At 47.1% G+C, this 23,647-nt stretch overlaps 2 protein-coding genes across 4 annotated transcripts; both read right to left on the minus strand.

The window, feature by feature from the left end:
• Positions 1-1,339: 1,339 nt before the first annotated feature.
• On the minus strand, positions 1,340-5,138 carry ALDOC (aldolase, fructose-bisphosphate C). The gene is made up of 9 exons (XM_043903181.1): positions 4,740-5,138; positions 3,637-3,758; positions 3,336-3,547; positions 3,168-3,222; positions 2,913-3,073; positions 2,708-2,791; positions 2,299-2,473; positions 1,970-2,169; positions 1,340-1,840 (listed from the first exon to the last, which is right to left on the minus strand). The coding sequence occupies exons 2-9, from the start codon at positions 3,746-3,748 to the stop codon at positions 1,745-1,747; spliced, it is 1,095 nt and encodes a 364-aa protein (XP_043759116.1). The 5' UTR covers positions 3,749-3,758; positions 4,740-5,138; the 3' UTR covers positions 1,340-1,744.
• A 379-nt stretch (positions 5,139-5,517) lies between these two features.
• On the minus strand, positions 5,518-23,466 carry SPAG5 (sperm associated antigen 5). Of its 3 annotated transcripts, XM_043903182.1 has the most exons (24): positions 23,311-23,466; positions 22,938-23,057; positions 18,614-19,704; positions 18,336-18,510; positions 14,019-14,093; positions 13,692-13,784; positions 13,463-13,597; positions 13,130-13,249; positions 12,916-13,008; positions 12,700-12,813; positions 12,276-12,369; positions 11,977-12,124; positions 11,795-11,897; positions 11,496-11,629; positions 10,901-11,039; positions 7,944-8,055; positions 7,690-7,776; positions 7,309-7,429; positions 7,079-7,190; positions 6,620-6,700; positions 6,304-6,459; positions 6,149-6,223; positions 5,938-6,018; positions 5,518-5,707 (listed from the first exon to the last, which is right to left on the minus strand). In XM_043903182.1, exons 1-24 carry the CDS (start codon positions 23,353-23,355, stop codon positions 5,636-5,638), a joined length of 3,576 nt encoding a protein of 1,191 aa, XP_043759117.1. In that variant the 5' UTR covers positions 23,356-23,466; the 3' UTR covers positions 5,518-5,635. The 3 variants fall into 3 exon arrangements, with proteins under 3 accessions (XP_043759117.1, XP_043759118.1, XP_043759119.1); XM_043903183.1 differs by lacking the exon at positions 13,692-13,784; XM_043903184.1 differs by lacking the exon at positions 12,700-12,813.
• Positions 23,467-23,647: the final 181 nt, after the last annotated feature.

Genomic DNA, 23,647 nt, shown 5'->3' on the forward strand with positions numbered 1-23,647 from the left:
TTGGATCTTTCTTGTTCAAATGCGGTTCAAATCCCAGCTTCCCCACTTCACCTGAGCGATCTTGAGAAGCAATCTTGTTTCCTCATATTAAAATAGAAATAGCAGGGAATTCCCTGGTGGTCCAGTGGTTAAGACTTTGCAGGGGAATGGATTCGGTCCCTGGTCAGGGAACTAAGATCCTGTATGCATGAAGCTCAAAAAGGAATAAAATTGTTTTTTAAAATAAATAAATAGGAATTGCAATAGTATCTACTTTATATAGAATTGTTGTAGTACGTGAGTTAATGGTAAAGGCCTGGCAGGAGACTGCATATAAGTGTTAGCTATTTTTATATATATAAGAGCAGGCCACACTGAGCCTACATTCCCATATTGCAATAATTAGTTGGGAGAAGCATTGGCTGTGCATGTTACGTACAGCATGGCCTCCGCAGTTCACACAGAACACACCCAGCAGGTTCTCTCATCTTTTCATCTGCTCAGATAGACCCAGAGTCTCAACCTATTCCCAATGCCTAGGTCAAGAGGTCAAAGTTCAGCATGAGACCTCACCAGGTCACTCTTGCCCAGACCCTTAAACTGGCTCCCTCTGTGCCCCTATCTATCTCAGATAGGAATGAGCAACAGCCCTTGGCAACCTCTTAGATAAAGTGCTGGGTCTGGCAGTGCTTAGGTTGGGGATTTTCCTGTTGGGCAAGAACGCAGGTGCTGCTCCTGTAGTGGCTCCCCCTGGTGGAATATGTCAGCACAGCTGAGAGGTGACAGACTCCCATTGCCTCTTTGCCAAGTTTGGGGCCATGCACAAAAGCTGCTGTCAGAAGTTGCTTGGGTCTAGCCTCACTCTGGGCTTCCCTAGTGGCTCAGATGGTAAAGAATCCACCCACAATGCGTGAGACCTGGATTTGATCCCTGGATTAGGAAGATCCCCTGGAGGAGGCATGGCAAACCTACTCCAGTATTCTCGCCTGGAGAATCCCCATGGACAACAGAGGAGCCTGGCAGGGTAAATTCCATGAGGGTTGCCAAGAGTTGGACATGACTGAGTGACTAAGCACAGCACAGCCTCACTCCATTCTTCTGCAGCTGTAGTCCAGTGCCTCTGAAGTGGCAGTTCCTGAAAGACTCACAGCCCTCCATACCTCCTCGCTCCAACCTCAGACATCAACAAGAGCCTGAGCTGAGAATAGTGACTGGATGTGCCCCTCCTCCCCCTAAACTTAATGCCCAGTAAAACAAAATCCACCCTTTCCACCTCCACAGTCCAAGATGGCTCAGAGACACTACAGAGATCAGAAACTGGGAGGTGAAATTAGATATGTAAAAAATACAGACAAAGTAGCATGTTTTGCTACCATTTATTTGCTATGTGGTATGCACACAAAGCATGAGTCAGCTCTGTTGCCCTACCCTCTGACCCCAGGAGAGAGGACGGGCAAGGAGAGCCCAAGGAGAAGCAACCCCATCATGGGAAAATTTTGGGGGGTGGCAGAGGCTGGGGGGAGACCCAGGCATCCTGCTCTGACTTCTAGCAAGTTCTCCTGCTCTCAGTCATGAGGGCTCCCTATCCTCCCATCCAATGGTCCCAGGTGCAGCAATCTGAGAGGGGAGGGGAGGAGATCAAAGGAAGATGACTCAGTGTCGGATGGAGGCATCTCTGCTCTGCATGGCTACTTGGCCCTGGCCATAACTACAGGCAAAATTGGGTGCAGGTGGTCGGGCCAAGGGCTGTGGTGTGGAGGGGTACTCAGTAGGCGTGGTTGGCAATGTAGAGGGACTGCGCTGCTGCTCCACCATCTTCTCCGCTGCCTTCATACTTGCCCTGGGCTGCAAGCCCATTCACCTGCAAAAGGAGGGGAGTAAGTAGGCCGACCCAGTCCACAGGTTCCTGACCCTGTCCAGGCTAGAGCCTCTGGGCTACCACCTGCCTAGCTACACCCCACCTCCCCACCCACCACCTTTAGCTCCCAACCTCAGCCCGCTTGATGAATTCCTCAGTGGCGGCCCCAGCATTGTCCTGTTGCCCTCGCCAGGCATTGAGTGCAGAGGCCTGCAGGGCACGCCCATAGGAGAAGGTAAGGGCCCACGGCCGGGGAAGGGGGCATCGGTTGATAGCATTGAGGTTGAGAGATGCCTCTTCTTCACTCTGACCCCCAGACAGGAAAGTCACTCCTAGGACAGAGAAGAGGAGACAAACCGATTGATCACTCCTTATTTTCCAGGGTAAGGAACTTCTGGAGGCCACAAGAAGAACCTGAGAATGGGTCTTAGGGATAAGAACAGCTTTGGAATCAGTGGTACCTGGGACAGCCGGGGGCACAGTGCGACGCAGGGCAGTGACAGTTGCCATGGCGATCTCCTCTGGGCTATACTTAATGGGGCAGGCATGGCCAGGGGTCACCATATTTGGCTTGAGTAGGGTGCCTTCCAGGTACACGTGATGGTCACTCAGGGCCTTGTACAAAGCAGCCAGGACCTGGGGATCAGAGGAGGTTGACTAAGGTTCTGGACCCCTGCCATTATGTTCCCTGGCTAGGGGTGAGTGGGTATGACTGTGAGAGTGGGTACAGGCCAGACTCACAGGTATGTTCTGGGATCAAGTAAAAGTGTGCTTGAGGAAAGTGCCTGCATCTGAGCCAGGGATTGTGGAGCACAGGCTCCCTGTCAGGTTCTCCCTGTGGTATATGACTGTGCCCAGGTGCGGACTCACCTTCTCTGTAACGTACTGGCAACGTTTGAGGTCATGGTCTCCATCAGGCAGAATCTCAGGTTCCACAATAGGCACAATCCCATTCTGCAGGTAAGAGCAGAGTAGCTTAGGAGGGGCAGGAGGTAGGATGGAAGAAAGCCATGTAACTCTCTCGCCACCAGGCACAGAACACCCATCTGACCACCTCCCACACACATAGGCACACCTGCTGGCAGATACTGGCATAGCGGGCCAGCACATTGGCATTCTCCAGAATGGCAAGTGCTGAGGGTGTGCGCTCACTGATTTTCAGCACGCAGCGCCACTTGGCGAAGTCAGCGCCATCCTTCTTGTACTGGGCACAGCGCTCTGAGAGCCCATCCAGCCCTGTAGGCAGAGTGCCAACTTCATTATTCTGTTCCTCGTTGCTGGCAGCAGCCAGCCAACAACTCTGTAGTCCTGAAGCCCACCCCTCCTGTACCTTGAGTGGTGGTTTCTCCATCAGTTCCGGCTAGAGGCACTACACCCTTGTCAACCTGAAGGGGAAACACAGGCACAGAACTGAACCCAGGCAGGACCTTGTTTGCCACTCCACACACGCACACACCTATTTCCATGCTCAGCCCCCATCTAGGGCCAGTGGCTGCACCTTGATGCCCACGACAATCCCCTTATCCTGGATGGTGCGGACGAAGGGGACACCATTATCATCTTTCTGGTAGAGTGTCTCATGGAAGAAGATGACACCGCCGATGCACTTCTTTACACGGTCATCGGCACTGAACAGGACCTGGCGGTACAACCGGCGGTTCTCCTCGGTGTTCTCTACCCCGATTTGGCTCAGTCGCTTGGCCATGCTGCCTGGGGAGGGGCAAACGAAGTAGGGTAGCAAGGTCATCCCCAAGCTCCTTGGCCACCTCTTCCCCACCTGACCGCAGGGCCCCACCTACCTACAGACTCATCTGCGGCCAGAATGCCTTTGCCTGGGGCCACAATCCGCAGGGCAATGTCGGACAACTCCTTTTTCTGCTCAGCAGAAAGGGCTGGGTACGAGTGGGGCATGGTGACAGTTCTGTGGAATGGAGACAAGGTATAAATGCTGGACCCCACCCACCCTACATCCTCTGCTTCCTCTCCTATCCATGTGGGCCAAATGGCCTCTTCCTTCCACCCCAACAAGCAGGGGTTGGGAACAGAGCGGCAGTCCTTGGCGCAGATCCTGGACATCAACATGGCACCAGTCTCTCGAGCAGCTAACAGGCTCGGGGCCCCAGTTCCCACATCTCCTTTTGTCCGTGACGGGCACCCTTCCCAGCCCCAGGGTGGGGGTAGGGAGGTGAACAGCCCCACAGCTACAGGTCTTCTTATGAAACTACTGCCTCAATAAAGATGCCAGTAATTCTTTCACTGAATTTGGCCCCGTCTTCAGGTAGGCAAAAGCCCTGGCCATTCCAATTTCCCTTTTCTCATCGTCACTCAGCAGGGCCCTGAGGGAAGGTGCACTTACTTCCGAGGCTTCAGAATGAGGCAAAAGTACCCATCATCCCTCTTCCCTCAGCTTCTGGAGGAAAAGGGTGGGGGTAGGGAGTAGCAGTGGTGCAAAAAAACAAAACAAAAAGAACGGCCACAGGCTTCCATAACCTCTTCTCCATTCCTTGGGAGAATGGGAGCAGAGGCTCAGGATTGAAAGGGAGGAAGAGATACAGGATAAGGAGGGAGGAGACCTATGGGGAGATGATGGTGAGACAGGCTAACTAGTCAGGGGGACCGTGAAGGCAGGAGAACTGGAGAGGAAATTCAGCCTAGGAGAGGAAGCAGGCTGAGGTTAAAACGGTTTGAGTGGAAAAGTCTAGCCGGTAGAGGAAGATTTGGAATCGGAAAAGCTGCATCAGAGCTAAAAGGAAGGGGTGCTGTGGGAGAAGCTGAGCCGTGGAGTGGACAGAAAGGAGAGAGTTGAGAAGGCACATCCAGGGCCCCACAGGAGCAGGGCAAGGATGGCAGAGGGAAGGGTCAGGGAGAGGAAGCGGAGTGCTGAGCAACTCCCGGGGCTCACCTGTGCGCAGCGAGGTAGCTGCGCAGCCACAGGAACAGCTCGCGTTCAGATCCGCGACAGCTGCGGATCCAGCCCCGGCTTCTGTAAATGAGGCTGCGGCTGCCGCAGAGCTACGTGACACCCCCCGGAGGGCGGGGCCGGCCCCCCTTCCCCGCCCTGGCCACGCCCCCTCCCAGGACTGGACTGCGCTGTGTGACCACGCCCACAGAGGCGGGGCGATGAGGTGGAGTGACTGACTCTGCCGGGATCTCGGAGGTAAGTTGTAGCCTGTCCTCCTCCCACCTCGTGGAGCCCAGACACCAGGGGAAAGGCCACCTTGGCAGAAAATGGCCTTGTTCTTACTCCTGCCACAGTGGCCTTTGTGCAGAGGACTGTGCTGGCTGTTGGGGATGAATCCTGGTCTGGTGAAGGAGAGTCACCGTAAACAATTACCATAGATAGGGTAGGTGGAACACAGGCAGCAACAGTGTGCGAGTCCAGGGCAGAGGATTCTGTCTTCACCCCCTTATTCACCAGGGCTACCCCAGAGGCGGGTGGAGAAGGTAAGAGAATGAAGCCTTGTCTGTTTCTCACCAGGCAGTGAGCCAGGGAACAAGCAGTCCAGTGCCCAGAGTATTTGGGGAAGCAAGAAAAGGAGTCAGGAGCTGGCTGTGGCTCTGGATGCGGTGGGAGGGGTGTGTGGAAGTAGGGAGCCCAGGCAAAAGGACCAAGCTGCCTCGGCCTGAGCTCATCCACCCACCTCCCACCCAAGAAATAAGATTCAATGAGCCTGAAGAAATACATTAAATATACTTTATTTTATAAACAGAGCTGGCTCTAAGCCAATTGGTCCTGATACTGGGATAAGGGAGTGTTGCAGGTAAAAAGGGGTGAAACAGACTCCAGCTTTCAGTTTCTTAGCTCAGAAATTGCAGCAATCCCTGTAGCTCCTTGCAACCCTTCACGACATCTGGGATGGACAGCAGAGTCTGAGAAGAGATTCAGAAAAGGCAGCTCAGGGTCACAGGCCAGGAAGCACCAGGCCTAAGAAGCACCCTCTTAGAGGGGAGAAAATGGCAGCCACAGAGAAGCCCACCACAGTGAATCAGGGCCCAGCTCTCAGCACAGGCTGGGAACCAGAGCTATGCTCATCAGTACCCCCGGCCAGGCCTTCCTTATGCCAAGTACCTAAATTGCATCAACACCCTCCCTCCTTTACCTCGTAAATATGCTGAACAGTGTCATCTAGTTTCTTTAACTCCTCATCAGAGCGCCGCAGATTCTCTTCCAGGATGTTCCTCTAAAAAGCAAATAGGCTGCATAAGTTCTATCCTTAAAAGAATGACATAGCTTGTGGGGAAAGGTAAACATGGCAGGGAACTTGCTAGGGGAGATGGGAAACAGCCCTGGAATGGCATGGAAATCCTTACGTGGCTCTGGAACTTGACCATGAGTTTTGCCTTCTCATTTTTCATCTCCAGGAACATCACCCTCAGTTTGTCCACCTATAGATATGTTCAGATGAGTAGGGGCATAGCCTAAGGTTCCCACCAGTTCCCCAGCTCTTTGGTTAACTCTGAGTCACCTCCTGGGAGAGCCACACTTTCTCCTGGATCCAGTTCGTGTCCATGGGCTGACAGTCAGGGTTCTGCTGGCCTGCCAGGGTCTCTTGGAGCACCTTAGTCTCTGTCTCTGCACGCCGAAGGGAGCGGGTGAGCTGGGTCACCTCCTCTCTAAGCCTCTGGGGATGAGAATGGAGGGTATCTAGTAGCACTCAAAAGGTCCTATCCATCTTTATCCCATGTGGTGAGCAAGGGTAGACCAGGGGGCCCAATTCCCACATCTGGGACCCTGGCTATAGTGACACAGAAGGCAGAGGCCAGGCATGATGACGAACATACTATGAGCTCGCCACCCTTGTCTATCTGCTCCAGGATCTTCTTGTTCTGCTGCTGTATCACTTCCTGGAGTTCCTTCTCATTCTGTGAGAGAAAAGGAGGTGAGAAGCCAGTGGGAGAGCTGGCTTCTTTGCAGCCCTTGCCAAGAGAGATTTCACTCCTGACTCATGCTCAGTCCAGGTGATACCAACACTAGTTCTTCCTCTAGGGCTAGGTCAGGCCAGGCACATTTCCCTGTAGAAAGCGCTCTGCTGGAGTTCCTGACTTCTAGGTCAGCCTGGAAGATGGGTTAGCCTATACCTGGTTCCCAAATATGTGAATTGTCTGACCCCAGGAAGGGCAAAACTAGGGCAATGGTTGGAAAATCCCCACCACCCAGATTCCTGGAGAGACAGCAGCTCCCAGTGGGCCCGCACAGCTGCCCTAGTTCTTCATGGCTTCACTTCCAGGCCCCTCCTCCACCTTGTAGCGCAAGCACAAGGTCTGGTTCAGCTTCTCTATGTCCACTTCCTTTGCCTTCTGGGCTTCCTGATGCTGTTCTTCCTGGGCCTGCAGCTGAGCCTGCAGATCACATCTAAGGGAGGGAAGAATTCAGAATTATTCCTGTCCCCACCAGGGGCTGGCTGGGCCCTTGACATTAAGGCGCTGCTCACATGACCTGCCCTCTCTCACTAAGACTGCAATCCACTTACATCTTTCGCTGCAGAGTCCTGATAGCCTCTTCTTTAGACTCCTGCAGCAGGGAACACAGGCTCTGAAGTTCCAGAGTCTTAGTACCCATTTCTGTCAGGCTCTTCTCAATGCCTGGGGTTTCTGAAAGAGAAAGTACTAGATAAGAGGCAAAGCCCTTTAGCTCTAGAAGGAAGGAGTACGGAGCCATCACTTCCACTCTTATCCATGTTCCCCACCCATAGGATTTGAATATCCGGAACATTACCGATCCCCCAAAGGCAGAACTGAAAGAAGCCCAAATAGAATTGAGGTTTTTAGAGCAAAGCACTTCTCACTGCTCTAGTCATTATCATCACAACCAGATCTAGAAATGAGGCAGGATCCCTGGAGCCCATCCTAACCTGTAGGCTGAAGGGAAACTGTTGATGCTACTCTGGTGAAAGCACTCTTGTCACTTCCAAGCAAGGGCACAGGAGTGGATTCTGCGTCTGAAACAAAAACCAACCATGGTAGAGGGCCCCTCTGGTGACCCCGTCAAGGATCTGCCACCACAGAAACCAGGGAGAGACAGGGTCTGTTGGCAGCATCCTCAACAGCTGAAGATACCAGGAGTAGGGTCCCAACTTTCCCACCCTTCAATTCCAGGGCCTTTAACCTTCATCTGCCTCTGCTGTCTGGGCACTTCCCAAGAAGGTGCTGTCACTGGGCGGAGGGTGTTCCTGGGAAAGAGCACTGGCTGTGCTTATCGGGAGGGTCTCTGGTTCAGCCTGAGGGCAAAGGAGAAAAAATGTCAGCTGCTTTTCAGAATTAGTGAGTTCCCTGAATTTACAGGTACTCACTAGCCATCTCCATGGGAATGCTGCTCTATCTATCACCTCTCTTCTCAATCTTCAATTTTTCCATTAGTTCCTCTCCCTGAACTTAATTCTCTCTCACTAGAACAAGAATTTTTTTTTTAAAGCCTTCTTTTTACCTTAAGTACTCTTTTAGCTACTGCCTTTTCTCTTTCCCTTCAATTTCAAAAAAAGAAAGAAAAGCCTACATTTCTTGCCTAAAATTCTCACCATCTATGGAATCCCTGGCCCACTACACAGAGGATTCTGCCCCACCATTCCACCGTTATTGGAACACCAATGGCATCCTCATTATTTTGTGCTCCAAGGGCATCCTTACTTTCAAATGCAGTAGACTCCTTTCAGATCTTATTTTACCTGACCTATGTAATAACCAATGACCATGTTCTGTTAGAAATTTCATTTTCTTAGCTTTTGTGACATGACTCTGCTTCACAGGTAGGATTCATAACTTTCTGGCTACTTCTTCTCTGTGTGGAGGTCTATCCTTAACTGTGGGCTCCTTTTGGTTCATACTTGATCCCCTTTACACTCTAATCCATTCCCCACATTGCTTCACCTCAGGAGCTCCACAGAAACATCCACTTCTACATTGTTGACCCTTCAATCTGTCTCTCTCAATTAGACTTTTTCCCAATCTCCTGGTCCAAAGGCTTAACTGCCTGTGAAAAATCTACCAGATTGCTCCACAGTTCACCTGAAATTTACTATGTATAAAGCTGAGCTAACCATTTTTCCTGTCCAACCCCACCAAAAATCTGTTCCTCCACTTATATTTAAGATTCTAGAGCAGGGGGGCAGCAAATTACAGCCTGTGGTTTAAATCTGGCCTGCCACCTATCTTTGTAAATAAAGTTTTATTGAAACATTGCCACATCCATTTATTTACATACTCTCTATGGCTGCTCCTGAGCTACAAAGGCAGAGTTGAGTAGTTGAGACAGAGATCACATACCTCGCAACGCCGAAAATATTTATCATATTGCACATTACGGGAAAAGTCTGCCAACCTCAGTTCTAGAGAGTGTTGCCATCTTTCCAGCAAAAAAGATCATCATTCACTCTTTCACCTTACTCCTATATCAAACTGGTCACCATATTCTATTACCTTCTGTTGTTATGTAATTGCTAAGTCATGTCCAACTCTTTTATGACCCCATAGACTGTAGCCCTCCAGGCTCCACTGTCCATGGGATTTCCCAGGTAAGAATACAGGAGTGGGTTGCCTATTTCCTTCTCCAGGGGATCTTCCCAACCCAGGGATCTAGCCCACGTCTCCTGCACTGCAGGCGGATTCTTCACTGCTGAGCCACCGGGGAAGCCCTCTATTACCTTTATTTCCTAAATAGGTATTGAATGCATTCAATCCATCCCCTCCTCCATATCCATTCTATCATTGCCATTAGTTCAAGCCTTCAAAAACCTGGCCTCCTGCCTACTTCTCCAGCCTCTTCCCCTTGTCATCCCTGCCCCACATAGCTTCTATAATCCACTCATAAAGGGCTACTTCCCAGGCCCCAAACTCGCCACATTCCATATGAGCAGAGCCTTGGCCTTGTTCACCTGGTCAGTCCCAGCACCTAACCCAGGTCTTGTCACAGGGTAGACACTACAAAAAGTACCCCTAATGCCTCTATGACTTTCATATGCTGTTCCCTCTGCCTGGTGGGCCTTCCTGTATACCCACCCCTGCTCTACAAACTTCTAACCTCAAGACTCTGCCCAAGAGTCACCTGCTCTGAGAAGACATCCTAACTCTCAAAACTAAAGCTGATGCTCCCTTCTCTGTGGCCATTCAGACAACCTTCTATCACAATCACAAGTCAAAACAACAAATTTATATCTGTCTGTCTTCCCAAGACTAGATTTCTGTGCTTATCACATGCTGGGGAATGGGGTCAGCTCATAAGCAATTTGATTTCAGGATTCTGGCTCTGCCCTTAACTGTTGAATAAGCTAATTAACTCTGCAGTCTGAAAGATATCCACCATTTACTCTGCAGTGTGCACTGTGGGGAAGCCAAAGAAGCAATGCTAAACTTCTGCTTGCTTTAAACACAGTCTAGCTGAAGAGACCAAACATCCAAGGAAAATTAATACAAGTGCAAAAGGAGAGTAAGCTCATGAGAAATATAGCAGGAGATCACTGAGTCCACTGATGTTTGGGAACATTTCAAAGAAGGTGAACCAGGGAGGATTTTAATAGGAAGGAAAAGACATTTCCAGTTTGACGATAGAGGAGAACGAACATGGTAACAGCCTGCATCTGGGTAAGAATGGAAATGAGATGTGTGTGTAGTGTGTAGGCAGTCTAGTGGGAATAAAGAGTTCATAATAGGAAAGAAGGAGACAGATGACAGGCTGAAGATATCCTGTAGGCAACTGAAAGTCACTGAAGGTCACAGAGATGGAACAAGAACAGTACTTTAGGAAGACCATTCTATACAATAAAGATACAACTGGAAAAACCCTCAGTAACCAGGATTAGAGGGGAACTTCTTCAACTTGGTAAAGAATATCTACAAAAAGCCTACAGTTAACATCATATTGAAACGTAAGAAACTTGAAGTTTTCCCTCTAAGATCAGGTACAAGACAAGGATGTTCCCTACCATCAATCCTTTTCAGCAATAAAGAGGAAGTTCTAGCTAATGCAGTAAGAAAGGGAATAACAGGTTTACAGACAGGGAAGGAAGAAATAAAACTGTCTTTATTTGAAGATATGATTGTAAGGGAAGAGAAGGAAACCCCATATCCTACCTTCTCCTTTAGTTTCGTCTGTAGGAAGAGGGTCAGGCTATGGAGTTGCTCCGTGAGCACCCCCAGTTCTTGGGAATACTGGTGCATCTTCTCCAGATCTTGCTGCTGTGTTTCTGCTACGATGCTGGCTAGTTTAACCCTGAAATAAGGAAGGATATAAGGAATTTTAGGCTTGAAATAAGAAAGGGTTTCCCACATAGCTCAGCAGTAAAGAATCCTCCTGCAATGCAGGAGATGTAGGTTCAATCCCTGGGTCGGGAAATCCCCTGGAAAATGATGTGGCAAACCCACTCCAGCATTCTTGCCTGGGAAATCCCATGGACAGAGGAGCCTGGCGGACTACCGTCCATGGGGTCAGAAAGAGTCAGACACAACTTAGCAACTAAACAACAATAAGAAAGGAACAGAGAAGATGGCCAAATACCAGGTCACCTTTGAACACCTCCCCAAACCACCCCCCACAGAACTGCATTCAAAGGGAGAAACAAGAGGCTCTTGGACACTGGTACAACTCCCTTTTTGGAAACTTCCACTTCCAGAAGCGGGCTTGAGAAAGAAGTCCTCGGGGGGAAGCACAGAGAGGTAGAGATCTTACTTCAGGTTCTCCACGGTGTCCTTGAGGCCCTCACACTGCATGCTGCGCTCCCGGAGCACTTCCAGCGTGGTTTTCAACTGACACTCAACCTGGCCCAGCTCCAGGTGAGCAACCTGATTCTCCTGTTCCGCAAACTGGGGATGCAGAAGAAAGAAGGAAGGCAAGGAGTGAGGGGGGGAACTTTACAGAGTCCTAGGATCAGAAGCTTCTTCCAGTCCACAGTCTCAAACCTCACATCGGTACCATCAGGGAAGAGTCACACTCCTGCCAGCCCCCCTGCCCCAGGCCACCTTCCTTACCTCCAGGGTCTCCTTCAGGTCCTGCACCTCCTTGGCCAAGACCGCCTGTTGCTGCTGCAGCTTTGCCTGCACATGTTTTAGCGCCATTTCTTCCTTTTGCCATCTGCCAGAGACCTTATGTAAGATTCCACTGGTCCCCTGTTCTGGGTGCTTACCGCCACCACAGCCCGAGAGGAACTCACTGAGCAGCCTGCTCCTCACTTCTCTGGGTGAGCCGGCAGAGCAACTCGTCCTTCGTGGCCAGGTCCTGGGTACAATGGGCATGCTGACTCTGTAGCACTTTTAGCTGACTCTCTGTGCTGGCCAGAATCTGCAGCTGAGCCCGGAGATCTAGGCCAAAAGGATCCTAATGACGATATGTGGTCAGCAGGCCCAAACCTCCCCGCACCTCTGCTCCAAAACAAGTGCTCTAGAGCAGCTGCTTGCTCCGTGGCCACACCCCAAGCCTCAGCAGGGTACAACTGTTTGCACCCATGCACACCTGCTGCCAGGCGGCTGTTTTCCAACTCCAGTTGTTCTAACTGGCTTTTGCAGTCCTCTAAATGGGAAGAGACTTGTTCCAGCTCCCTGGAAACCTAGGAGAAAAAGATAGTTTTCTTCCCACAGTTCCTCGTGAATCAGGAGTCCCAAGACTTAGTCCAGTTTCTCTGTCCAGACAGGACAGCCAATCTCCTTGTTCACTGTAGCAAATAAGTCTAATCCTCAGGAAAAAGCAGAAACAGGAGAAAAGCTGATGAAGAAGGTGTGGAAGGCCATCTAACAGCAAAAGGACCGGCTGGTCTCCAAACCCACAGATGGAAAGAAGATAGGTCAAGGGGAAGAGGCTAATGATACCACTCATCAGAAAGGTCCTCTGTGGAGAAGTCGGAGGAAATCAGGCCTAAGCAGTCCTCTCTCCTGTGTACCTGCTGCTTTTCCTCAATTGCAGCATCACGTTCCTGCAGGGTCTGCCGGCTCTTGGCTGTAAATTTCTCCGTAAGTTGTCGAAACCGGCTCAGCAGAGCTGTCCATGTTACATACTACCGGGGGAGGCAAATAGGTCAAGAGAGCATGCTTGAAAAAAGACTTCTAACAGGGCTGGCTGTGAGCAGAGGAGCAGTGTAATGCCCGCTGATACTCACATCCAGTTGCATGGCTATCCAGTCCTGTCGCAAGGCTGAAGTAAGACTCGCTGTCTGCTGAGCCAACTCTTCCTGCTCAGTGTGAAGCCCTACCTACATGAGAAGGATTGCAATGGAGGTGCCCCTTCCCACTGGATACAGGGAAGCATGGGTACATGACCCCCCCTCCCGGTGTGTCCACGTGGATCCCAGGGAAGAAGATGCCGTCAATCACCAGTTGGGTCTGGGTCTCCTTCAAAAGGCCTCTGAAGTCCCCCATGGATGCCAGGTCCTGTTGCAGTTGGCTGATGCGCTGGCTGGCATGTGCACAGAAGACCTCTAGCACTGTCTCTGCCTGTTTAAATAAGAGGCTGTGAGGACATCGTGCACAGAAGAAGGAAACAGCACAAAAAACCGTTAACTACCCATCACACCAGTAGCTGAGTTCATTACTCCCCAGGGCAGGCAGTTCTCAGGCCACCCATCTGTGACTCTAGTCAATTTGTATTCCTGCAGGAACCTTAGGAAGAGACCTCCCTCATCCAGGAACCAAAGCCTGACACCTTACCGCATCCTTGCCTCTGAGGGCCAGTTCCTCTCTACGCTTTGCTTCCTCCCTTTCTGCTTTGAGGCTCTGAAGCCTGGCCTTCAATTTCTTCAACACATCAAAACAGCAGGACACCAAGGTTTCTGCACGCCGAGTCTACAAGATAAGAATCAGATACTGTGTCTGGTTTCTTTCTTTGGCTGAATTTCAGTCCCACCAGAGGCCTCTGCTACATCTTCATGCTGCTTACCTCCTGACTCAGAGCAGTCTTATCTTCATCTAAGTGCAGCAGAGACAGGTGAAGCAAGGATATCAGCTCTCTAGAGAGGAGCACCCATGATTGCTGCAGAGGCAGAGGAGGTTAGGCTAGATCAAATAAAGTCATTAGGCAGGAAGTAAGCAGGGACACTGGAGGAAAGCCACTGACCCCAATTTCAAGCTCCCAATAAGGAAGACATGTCCTTAACAAAAGGAAACCTCCCTTCACTCCCACGTTTGAGTACCATCATCTGCTCACCACTCCATTCTTGACCTTCACAGGAGACCCAGCAATGGTCTAAGGTCAGTCAACACTTACCATGACATTCCTGGCCTGCTGCAGAGCCTGTCCAACCTCCTGGCTCTCCTGAAGATGCTGAGGTTTCTTACTCATCTAGCCGGAGAAACAGGGTTGTTCCTTTTGCAGAAACAATATGCACTGCCAGCACTTGTTCCCCTTCCCACCCACTGATATACAGGAGCCCTTCCCATTAAAAGCAGGAGCAAAGCTCACGCCTTGATGAAGCCAAGCTAGAAAAAAAATCCAGAGGTAGGTTAAAAACAAAATTACTTTTCTAATTAAAAGTAATCTAAAAATTACTTTTAAAAATATTTTTGGGGGCTTCCCTGGTGGCTCAGTGGTAATGAATCCACCTGCCAATGCAGGAGACATGGGTTTGATCCCTGATCCGGGATGATCCCACTTGCCACAGAGCAACTAAGCTCCTGTGCCCCAACTATTGAACCTGGGCTCTGGAGCCTGGGGGCTGAAACTACTGAGCCCATGTGTCATAGCCACTGACGCCCTCACGCCTGGAGCCTGAGCTCTGTAACAAGAGAAGCCACCGCAGTGAGAAGCCCACACACCACAACTTGAGAGCAGCCCCCACTTGCTGCAACTAGAGAAAGCCCGTGTAGCAATGAAGACTCAGCCCAGCCAAAACTGAATGAATAAGTAAAATTTAAAATAACTTTCTTCTGATTATGTGTTTACTATAAAATTTTAGAAATGGAAAAGTGAACAGAATGGAGAAAGATTCATTATTAGTTTCAGGACTGAAAGCAGTGATTCTCAACCAACAGTACAGCATTCACCCCAAGAGATTTCAATATACTTCCACACCAGATTTCCTTGCTATAGGGATTTACTATAACCAATGAGTCTATTACCTCCCTCAGGTGTCAGGGTGAAAAAAGTTGTAGACTACGGATTTAGAAGGAAATTACCATATTCCATAAATTCTAAAGTGACTGTCTTTTTACATTTTAATACCACTGATATTGGTATGCTTTTAAAATTGATAGTGTCTTAGATTTGATGAAAGACAGTAATGCTTAAGAAAAAACACAACTGGTTTTCGGACTGAGATATGTAAATAAAATTGGGGTCCTGCTTTTCTTACTTAATTTTATTATACTAATGTCATTTAGCTCTGAGTTTATGTTCACTCTCCTCATTGAGAGCCTGAGACTAGGATATGTATTTTAGGAAGACCTATCAAAGTGGAATATCACTCATTTTTAACTTCTGCTATTTTACTTCACCTCAAAATCTCTGAGAGGTGAAACATGATTTCCTTTTACCATAAACTTACATTACTTATTTTTCATGCTATTAAAAACTCTTCAGGGGACCTCCCTGGCAGTCCAGTGGCTAGGACCCTGTTTTCACTGCAGGGAGTATGGTTTTGATCCCTGGTCGGGGAACTAACATCCTGCATGCAGCAAGGCATGGCAAAAAACAAACATACAAACAAAAAACAACAAAAAAACTCCTCATGAACATATTTTTAAATAACTGTAGAATATCTACCTTTTATGGATGTACCATTATTTTCTTTTTCATGTTTTTAAAGTTATCATCTGTATGTGGAAATTTTCCCCCCCTTAGGATATATACCTAGAAGTGGAGCTACTGGCTCAAAAAGTTTGAACTGCTTTAAGCAGTTTAAACTGCCCTTAGAAAGGCTGAACCCATTTAAAGTCATAATGTTCAAACAAGAGGAAAAAACAATGTTTAAGTAATAATAATGTTAAATATCACTGTTTTAAAGCATTAAAAAATAAAGGTTCAACCAATTTATGCCTTACTGATGATAGGACAATATTTAGCACCACTGTCTATTTTATTCTTTGCTATTTGATCAGAAGAAAATAGCATTTCATGTTGCAATTTGCATTTACCTGATTATCAAAAATGGTAACCTCCTCAAATATTTATTTACCAGTTATTTTCTTCATCTCTAAGGTCTGCTCAATCTCTTAGAGCAGATGAAAATCCTGGTGTGCTATGTGAAGTAGGTAACTGTGATCTGAAAGGCAGCAGAGCCGTAGAGAAACTTCAAAGTTCCAAGAGAAAAGTGGGAAGCCTTCATTACCACTGTAAGACATACATCACCTAGGCAAAGCCTAGTGCTGGAGCAGCAGTGCTGAGTCACAACGTTGCAGCAGTCTGGATGTAAGGAGGCAGATCTCCTGGAGTCCATCACTCCTGGCCCCAGCAAAGCAGGCCTCCCTCCTACTGTGTTATACAGTAAGGACATGGAGTCCCCCACTGAGCCCTGGAACAGGGCAAGCATACTGCTTAGGGCTGGGCAGTCAGGCCAGTGATGAGATTAGCATCAATGAGGCAGCCAAGCGGCAAGGACTGAGACTGTGATGGGGAATGGCTGAAGGTACTGTCATTTCCTCTCTTTGGTTCTGCTTCAGTGGTCTCTCAAAGGATTTGGCAAGCTTCAAGGTACAGACGGTCAACTTGGGGCGGGGGAGAACAAGGTCAAGGACCAGAGGAAAGGATACAAAAATACCCCTAAGATAATGGTCTTTAACTGTTATCCTCTGATATCTCCTACAATAATTTTGAAAGATGGATGACTCTGATGTTTAAATTGTTCAAAGGCTATAATTTCCACCACCTTATATATGTTGACAGTTTGAAATAAAAGTTACATCACCCTCAAATATACCCAATGGTATAATGACAAATACCATGATTTAATGTTTGATATTTTTAAAAAATACACACACAAGCACTTTAACAGTCAGAAATTTTATATCATCCTTTTTTCTCCTTGAATCTCCATTTTTACTCCTCTCAGAATTTTATCCTGATGTAATATATTTTTAAACTTTAAATCAAGATCTCTGCGACAACAAAAGTTTACCTAAATTGTGATAAATTTAAAACATTTTCTAATTCCTCTGACCACAAGACTTTAAATGAAAAAACCCTTGGACAAACATTTTCATCAGTTGTATATGAATCAGTATGATAATTAAAATCATAAACATACCTAGTAAAATTTTACTGGAGATCATTCATGATACTAATGAAATAGATAAAGACGCCCTCCCCTTACCAGTTCATGTGTCTGTGGATTACTATAATTCCTACAGTAAGACATGGTTCAACAATTCTATGCTTGATGAAAATGAAAGAGTAGAGTAAAAAAGTTGGCTTAAAGCTCAACATTCAGAAAACTAAGATCATGGCATCCAGTCCCATCACTTCATGGCAAATAGATGGACAAACAACAGAAACAGTGACAGACTTTATTTTTTTGGGTTCCAAAATCACTGCAGATGGTGATTGCAGCCATGAAATTAAAAGATGCTTACTCCTTGGAAGGAAAGTTATGATCAACCTTAGACAGCATATTAAAAAGCAGAGACATTACTTTGTCAACTAAGATCCGTCTAGTCAAGGCTATGGTTTTTCCAGTAGTCATGTATGGACTACATGACTTTGTATGGACTACAAAGAAAGCTGAGTGCCAAAGAATTGATGCTTTTGAACTGTGGTGTTGGAGAAGACTCTTGAGAGTCCCTTGGACTGCAAGGAGATCCAACCAGTCCATCCTAAAGGAGATCAGTCCTGAGTGTTCATTGGAAGGACTAATGCTGAAGCTGAAACTCCAATACTTTGGCCACCTGATGCGAAGAGTTGACTCATTTGAAAAGACCCTGATGCTGGGAAAGATTGAAGGCAGGAGGAGAAGGGGACAACAGAGGATGAGATGGCTGGATGGCATCAGTGACTCAATGGACATGAGTTTGGGTAAACTCCGGGAGTTGGTGATGGACAGGGAGGCCTGGTGTGCCACAGTCCATGGGGTCACAAAGAGAAGGATACAACTGAGCAACTGAACTGAACTGATGCCTATTTTCCATTCTTATAGGTATAAGATTTATGTCAGGGAATTCCCTGCTGTTCCAGTGGTTACGACTCCAGGCTCCCAGTGCAGGGGGTTTGGGTTCGAACCCTGGTCAGGGGAATAAGATTCCTCATGTTACATGGCGTGGACAAAAAAAAAAAAAAATCTGGAAACAGTGCATTTGGAAGATGAAGATCTAGAAAACAATTCCTTCAAAACTTCCCTTGCTGTTGATGTATGGCAGAAACCAAAGCAATATTGTAAAGCAACTAAAATAGATGATTAAGAAAATTATTTTTCAATTAAAGTAAATTAAAAAAAAAACTTTCCTTGCTTACATTCCCTTGGAAAATCTTGATGTATCCTAGGGGTATAGTGTGTACCCACAGCTCTAAGGGATCTTCCAGGCCCTCAGCTTTCATACTTATTTTAAGGAAGAGGGCCCACCAAGATCCTCCACATTTCAGGAGGAACTATCTTACCTCGCTGGGAAAGGTGTCGGTCTGTGTGCTGCTGTCCCGAACTTTGGGGTGAGGGCCACTCTGCTGACTCTTCCAGTCCCGCAGCTGGTGGGAGAGAACCTCCAGGATGACAAGAGAATTCAGCAGGTTATCTTCCAGGTCATGTCGAGACAAGGCAGTCAGATCTGGAGAACGACTGTGGTAGGAAGAGAAGAACATGGGAAGAAGAGAGGGAGAAGGATGGGAGTGATGGATCCAGGCAAATGAAGCCCTGGAGCACAAAGACACAGGACACTTACCCCCACAGGAGGTGCTCTGTCTCAGAGGCACTGTTCTTGGTGCCCACCAGGCCTGTCTGGGATGTGTTTGTACTCCTTTCCTGTTGTGCTGGGGGAGTAAACCAAGTCCCCACGGAGCAAGTGGAGAAAGGGGTAGTGCCGATTGCAGCATTCTGAAACGCAGAGGGAAGGGATAAGCTCTGGCGGAGATTTTCCAGCATGACTGAGGTATTGATACCTTTTTCCAGCCAGGCCAGGGGTGACATCCAAGGCCCTACATCAGAGCCAGGAATGTCGCTGGCATCTTTTCCTGCTGGCCCAGGAGCCACCTGTGATTCCATTTCTCCAGGATTTGGGCTTAGGCATGTGGATAGAATATCATCTGTATTTGACACAAGTGCTTGATGTCCCAATTCAGCCTCCTCAGGGAGTGTGGGAAAGGTCGTTTCCCTCTCCTCTATAGCTCTGTGCTCTAAATTATCCCCTTCTGGGTCCACATGACTGACAGGGCAATCTGCCACTAAGGCAGTTGAAGGGGAAAGCCAGAGCATGGAGGAAGGCAACAAGGCGTTACTTTCAGAAGGAACTAAGTCCTCAGCCTCAGCCTCAGTGCTCCTGTCCTTCAGGCTTTCCTTGGAGCAGTGTAGCTGCTGCTCAGAACAGGGATTTGGTTGGGACTCCAAGAGCTGGGATGGAGGATCCTGAAATGTAGGTATCTCAGGCATACCAGGAACAGTTTCTGAAAAGCTGTCTTCCTTATAGAAGGCCACTCCCTTTCTCAGCAGATCTCCTGGCCTCAGAGGTTCATCTAGAGAGAAGCTGTTTCCCTCTGCCATGGTATCTAGACGGTCCACAAGTGTAATATTTTGCTGCTGCCTCCCTGGAGAAGGTACAAGAACCATGGTTTTAACCACAATGTTGTCCAGTGGGTCTACTCCTTTCTCACAGGATTTGGGAGTAGAGTTGGTTTGGGGAATCAGATTTAGGGGCTGCTCATCTGATTCGTGTTGATAAGCTTCTAGCCACTTTGAGGGATGTCCAAACTGTTCTGAAGGGGAGTCTGTCTTCTTAGCACTGACAAAATCTGGTGGAGATGAGTTGTTGCTGCCTTCCTGCCAAAGAAAACAAAAGCAGTTGACTAAGATAGTCAATTCTAGTTCACAATATACAATTACGGGTTCAGCATACTGTTTGAGCTCAGAAAAGGAAGAGTTCTCATTATCTTTGCCTAGGTTAAGAACTTAGCTAAGCCTTGCTGCTTACTACAGAGACCCAGTAGAAAAGTTGGGAAGCCGTTCTGGGTCCTTCCAAGTGAACCAGGTTACAGTATAAACAAGGCTAAGATATTCTGTCCATGTCATGTGGAGATGGTAGCTTGAAAATGACCCTCCTCTTCTCCAATCCTAACTCTAAGCTAATTCTAGGGTAGGAGGGATCCCTGGCTCAAGTTCTAGAGTTGGTATAAGATTTTCTTCTTTTTGGAACAGATGACAAATTGGGGACTAAAGTTAGAGAGCACTTGGCCCACAGAGATCCATGTATCCTTGGGAGAAAAGGCAACATTAACCTATGCTAGTGACCTAGTCTCCCTGGGTGCAAGCACTGAGGTTATCCTGAACATATGAGTTGAAGCCATTCAACTCTTGGGATCTGAAGAGCTCTAGCCTTTGTAGCAGAGGAGAATGAAGGGCAGAAAGACTTCTTCCTGCTGCACTGACAAGGGACTGACAACCTCTCAATTGGTGGTTCACAGGGATAGAGACCACTGCACTTTCTATCACTTGCAGGACTCCTGGTTTTGAGATTCAATGAACAACAATAGGAAAATATGAATATACTTACGTGGATCTAGTAGCCAGAAAAAGGACAAACTCTGAGAAAGTTAAGAAAGGTAGACCCTACCAAAACACAGCTGATGGAAGAAAGAGATGACAATTTGCACCAAAACAAATTTATGAATACATAAGAAAATCTGAGTACAACTCACGCACACAAAGACTTCCTGGTAATAATAAATATTACTTGTATTTATTTATATTTAAATTATTTTTTTGTTTTGTTTTGGCTGCATGGCATGTGAGATATTAGTTCCCTTACCAAGGATCAAACTCATACCCCCTGCAGTGGAAGTGCAGCGTCCTAACCACTGGATCGCCAGGGAAATTCCCATGGAAATAATAAATATTACTTTTCAAGAAAAAATTTCAGTAACATGAATTAAGAGAATGATTAGGGTTAAGACAGGAATTGCTGGCTTGAACAATCAAGTGGAAGAAAAACCTTTAAAGATACAAAGAAATGTAAATCTGAGGGAAAAGCTAAGAGAACTGGAAGATAAATCTAGTAAACCTAACATGTGAATAAAAGAATCTCCGGGAGAAAAGAGAACACCCATAAGTGTGGCACTGATTAAGAAGTATTAGAAGAAAATTTCTCTAAGGTAAAGAAAGATTTGAGTTTGCATATTAAAATAGCTCACCAAGCTCTAAGCAGGATTGATAGGAAATGAAAAAATTTCTAAACTACCAGAACAAGATATTTTAGAAGCTTTAGATAAAAAGACTAATTATTTATTTAAAAAAAAAAAAAGAAAGAAAGAAAAAAGAAAAAGAGTCAGACTTATATGAAATTTCTTATTTACAGCACAGGATGAAACATAAGATTGACCTAAAAAGGGCTTCTGATATTCTAGCAGTGTCCTTGGGTATTGGTTACAATGATGTGTGCTTTATACAAACTTGTTAGGCTCCATGTTTTATGTACTTTCAGGTATTTTACTTCAAATTTTTAAGTTTTTATTTCAAAATGCTAAAGAAAAAGTAGAAAATAAAGGGATGGCAAAGAGATATCAGGCAAAAACAAAGCGAACAGAGGCAGCAATATTAGTATCAGACAAGGTAGAATGTAAAGTTATAGCAGTACTATGACAAGACAAAATTAAAGCTATATGATGAAAAAAAAAATCAGTCTGCACTACATAGCCCAAAAGTTAAATATACAAACCAAACACTTTTAGAAATGTAAAAATGCACCTTAAAGCTTTTGCTGTGTTAATTAAGTTCCTATTTATTCTTTAAGGAGTAGACATTTGCAACTCATATATCTGAAAAGGGGTTACTATCCAGAATATACAAAGGACTCCTACAATTCAACAACAACAAAAATAATCCAATTTAAAAATGGGTAAAGGACTTGAATAGATTTCTCCAAAGAAACTATGTGAATGACAACTAAGCATGTGAAAGTGTGTTAGTCACTCATTCGTGTCCTACTCTTTAAGACCCCATAGCCTGCAGCCTGCCAGGCTCCTCTGTCCATGGGATTCTCCAGGCAACAATACTGGAGTGGGTTGCCATTTCCTTTTCCAAGCATACGAAGAGATGCTCAAAAACTTCCAGAAATGTCCAGGACCAGATCATTTCACAGGTTGAATTTTACCAATCATTCAAAGACGACGTAATACCCATTTGTCTCAAGCTCTTCCAAAAAATTTAAAAGAACACTTCCTAACCCATTTTACAAGGCCAAAATTACACTGATACCAAATCTGAACAAGGACAACATAAAACTCAACAGCTCTGGCAGACTGAAAAACAGGCAAGGACAGGGCAATTAACTATCTGCTTATGGATATAACAGAATGTGATATTCTTTGAATAGCAAATATGCTTTTTTTCATATGTTCACAGAACACTCAGAAAAAATTCACCCTTTACTTGGCTAAAAAGACAGCAGATTACAGTCTGATCATAACGTAAGAAAAATAAATTTAAAAGGTGACACAAAATGGTTTTTAAGCACTTGGAAATCAAGAATCCCTCCTAGATAACCCCAGGATTAAAGGTAAAAATCAAAAAGAAAGTTATAAACTAGCTAAAAAGCATGACAAAGGATGACTATAATATAATAAGAACACTTAGAAAATAATGAAAAAGAGATAACAACCCAATAGAAAAATAAGCAAATAATATAAATAAGCGTTTGACTACCTCTCCCAACGGATGGATATTGGCTCATTCTTGCAGCTGACTGACTTCTCCATAAGTGAGCCCTTATTAAGAGGAGACCACTAATCAAAGTGAGTATTTCTGAGACGTTTGTTAAAGACTGAACGGGGGAGGAGGTGATAAAAACTAACACCTAAATAGAGATGTGGGCTCTCAGTGGATTTCCTTTAACGACCCTAGGGCACCTCTCTGTTGGCCTGAATAGATGTAAATGGATGTTGCCTAGGTAGAAAACTTCATTATCGTTATTAATTACGTTCCAGCCCTGGCCCTCTGTTCCTCTGAGCTCTCGGCCTCGGCAAAGAGCCCAGTCGAGAGACTGGCCAAGCGAATCTCACCTGCAGCCCCAGTTTGCATGGTGATGGGGTCGGCGAGTGTGGGGGCCCTTTTCCAGAGTTGGTGGGGGCGTCGGGCTGCAAGGCAAGTTCTCGAAGAGGTGTTCTCATAGCTGCTTTTCCCTAAGAAAGAAGAGAGCATGAAAGTAAGCCTGGGCTCTGCCAACCGGCCCTAAGAAGCTCTCCTCTCTCCCTCACAAGCTCACGAGCAATAAACAAGAGTAGGCTCCAACCCCAGTGCTCCGAATATCAGGACCGGAAAACTCCACACGCCCCCCGCCTCAGGCTCGACTCTGCTTTCCAAGACGCTCGGCACTGACAGAGACCCCCGAAACCCCGGTCTAAGTCTCTCGCTTCATGAGGCCCTTCGGCTCACCGGTTGGGGCGAAGGCGACAGGTTGAGTTTTTTCACCCGCCACATTTTCAACACAGAACGCGGGGTGAACACCTCCCACACGCAAGAGACGACGCCATGCCTACCCGCCGTCTTTATTTGAACCTGCTTCACGCTTCCCGATTGGCTGCGAAGCCTCAGTGCGTCAGGCGGGCGCGTCCGCTCCGGACTCGGGCCCGGCGGGCAAGGGCGGGGCTTGCATTGGCCCCGCCCGGCCAAGTCCATGGTGGGCGCGCGCGCGCGCGCGCGTGTGCCCTGCGGTCTGATCCCCAGCATCAACCCTGGATGCGGGCGGTGGGAGCGGGGGACTCAACGCCCG

Source organism: Cervus elaphus, chromosome 5 (assembly GCF_910594005.1).
Source record: "Cervus elaphus chromosome 5, mCerEla1.1, whole genome shotgun sequence".
Lineage (NCBI taxonomy): Eukaryota > Metazoa > Chordata > Mammalia > Artiodactyla > Cervidae > Cervus > Cervus elaphus.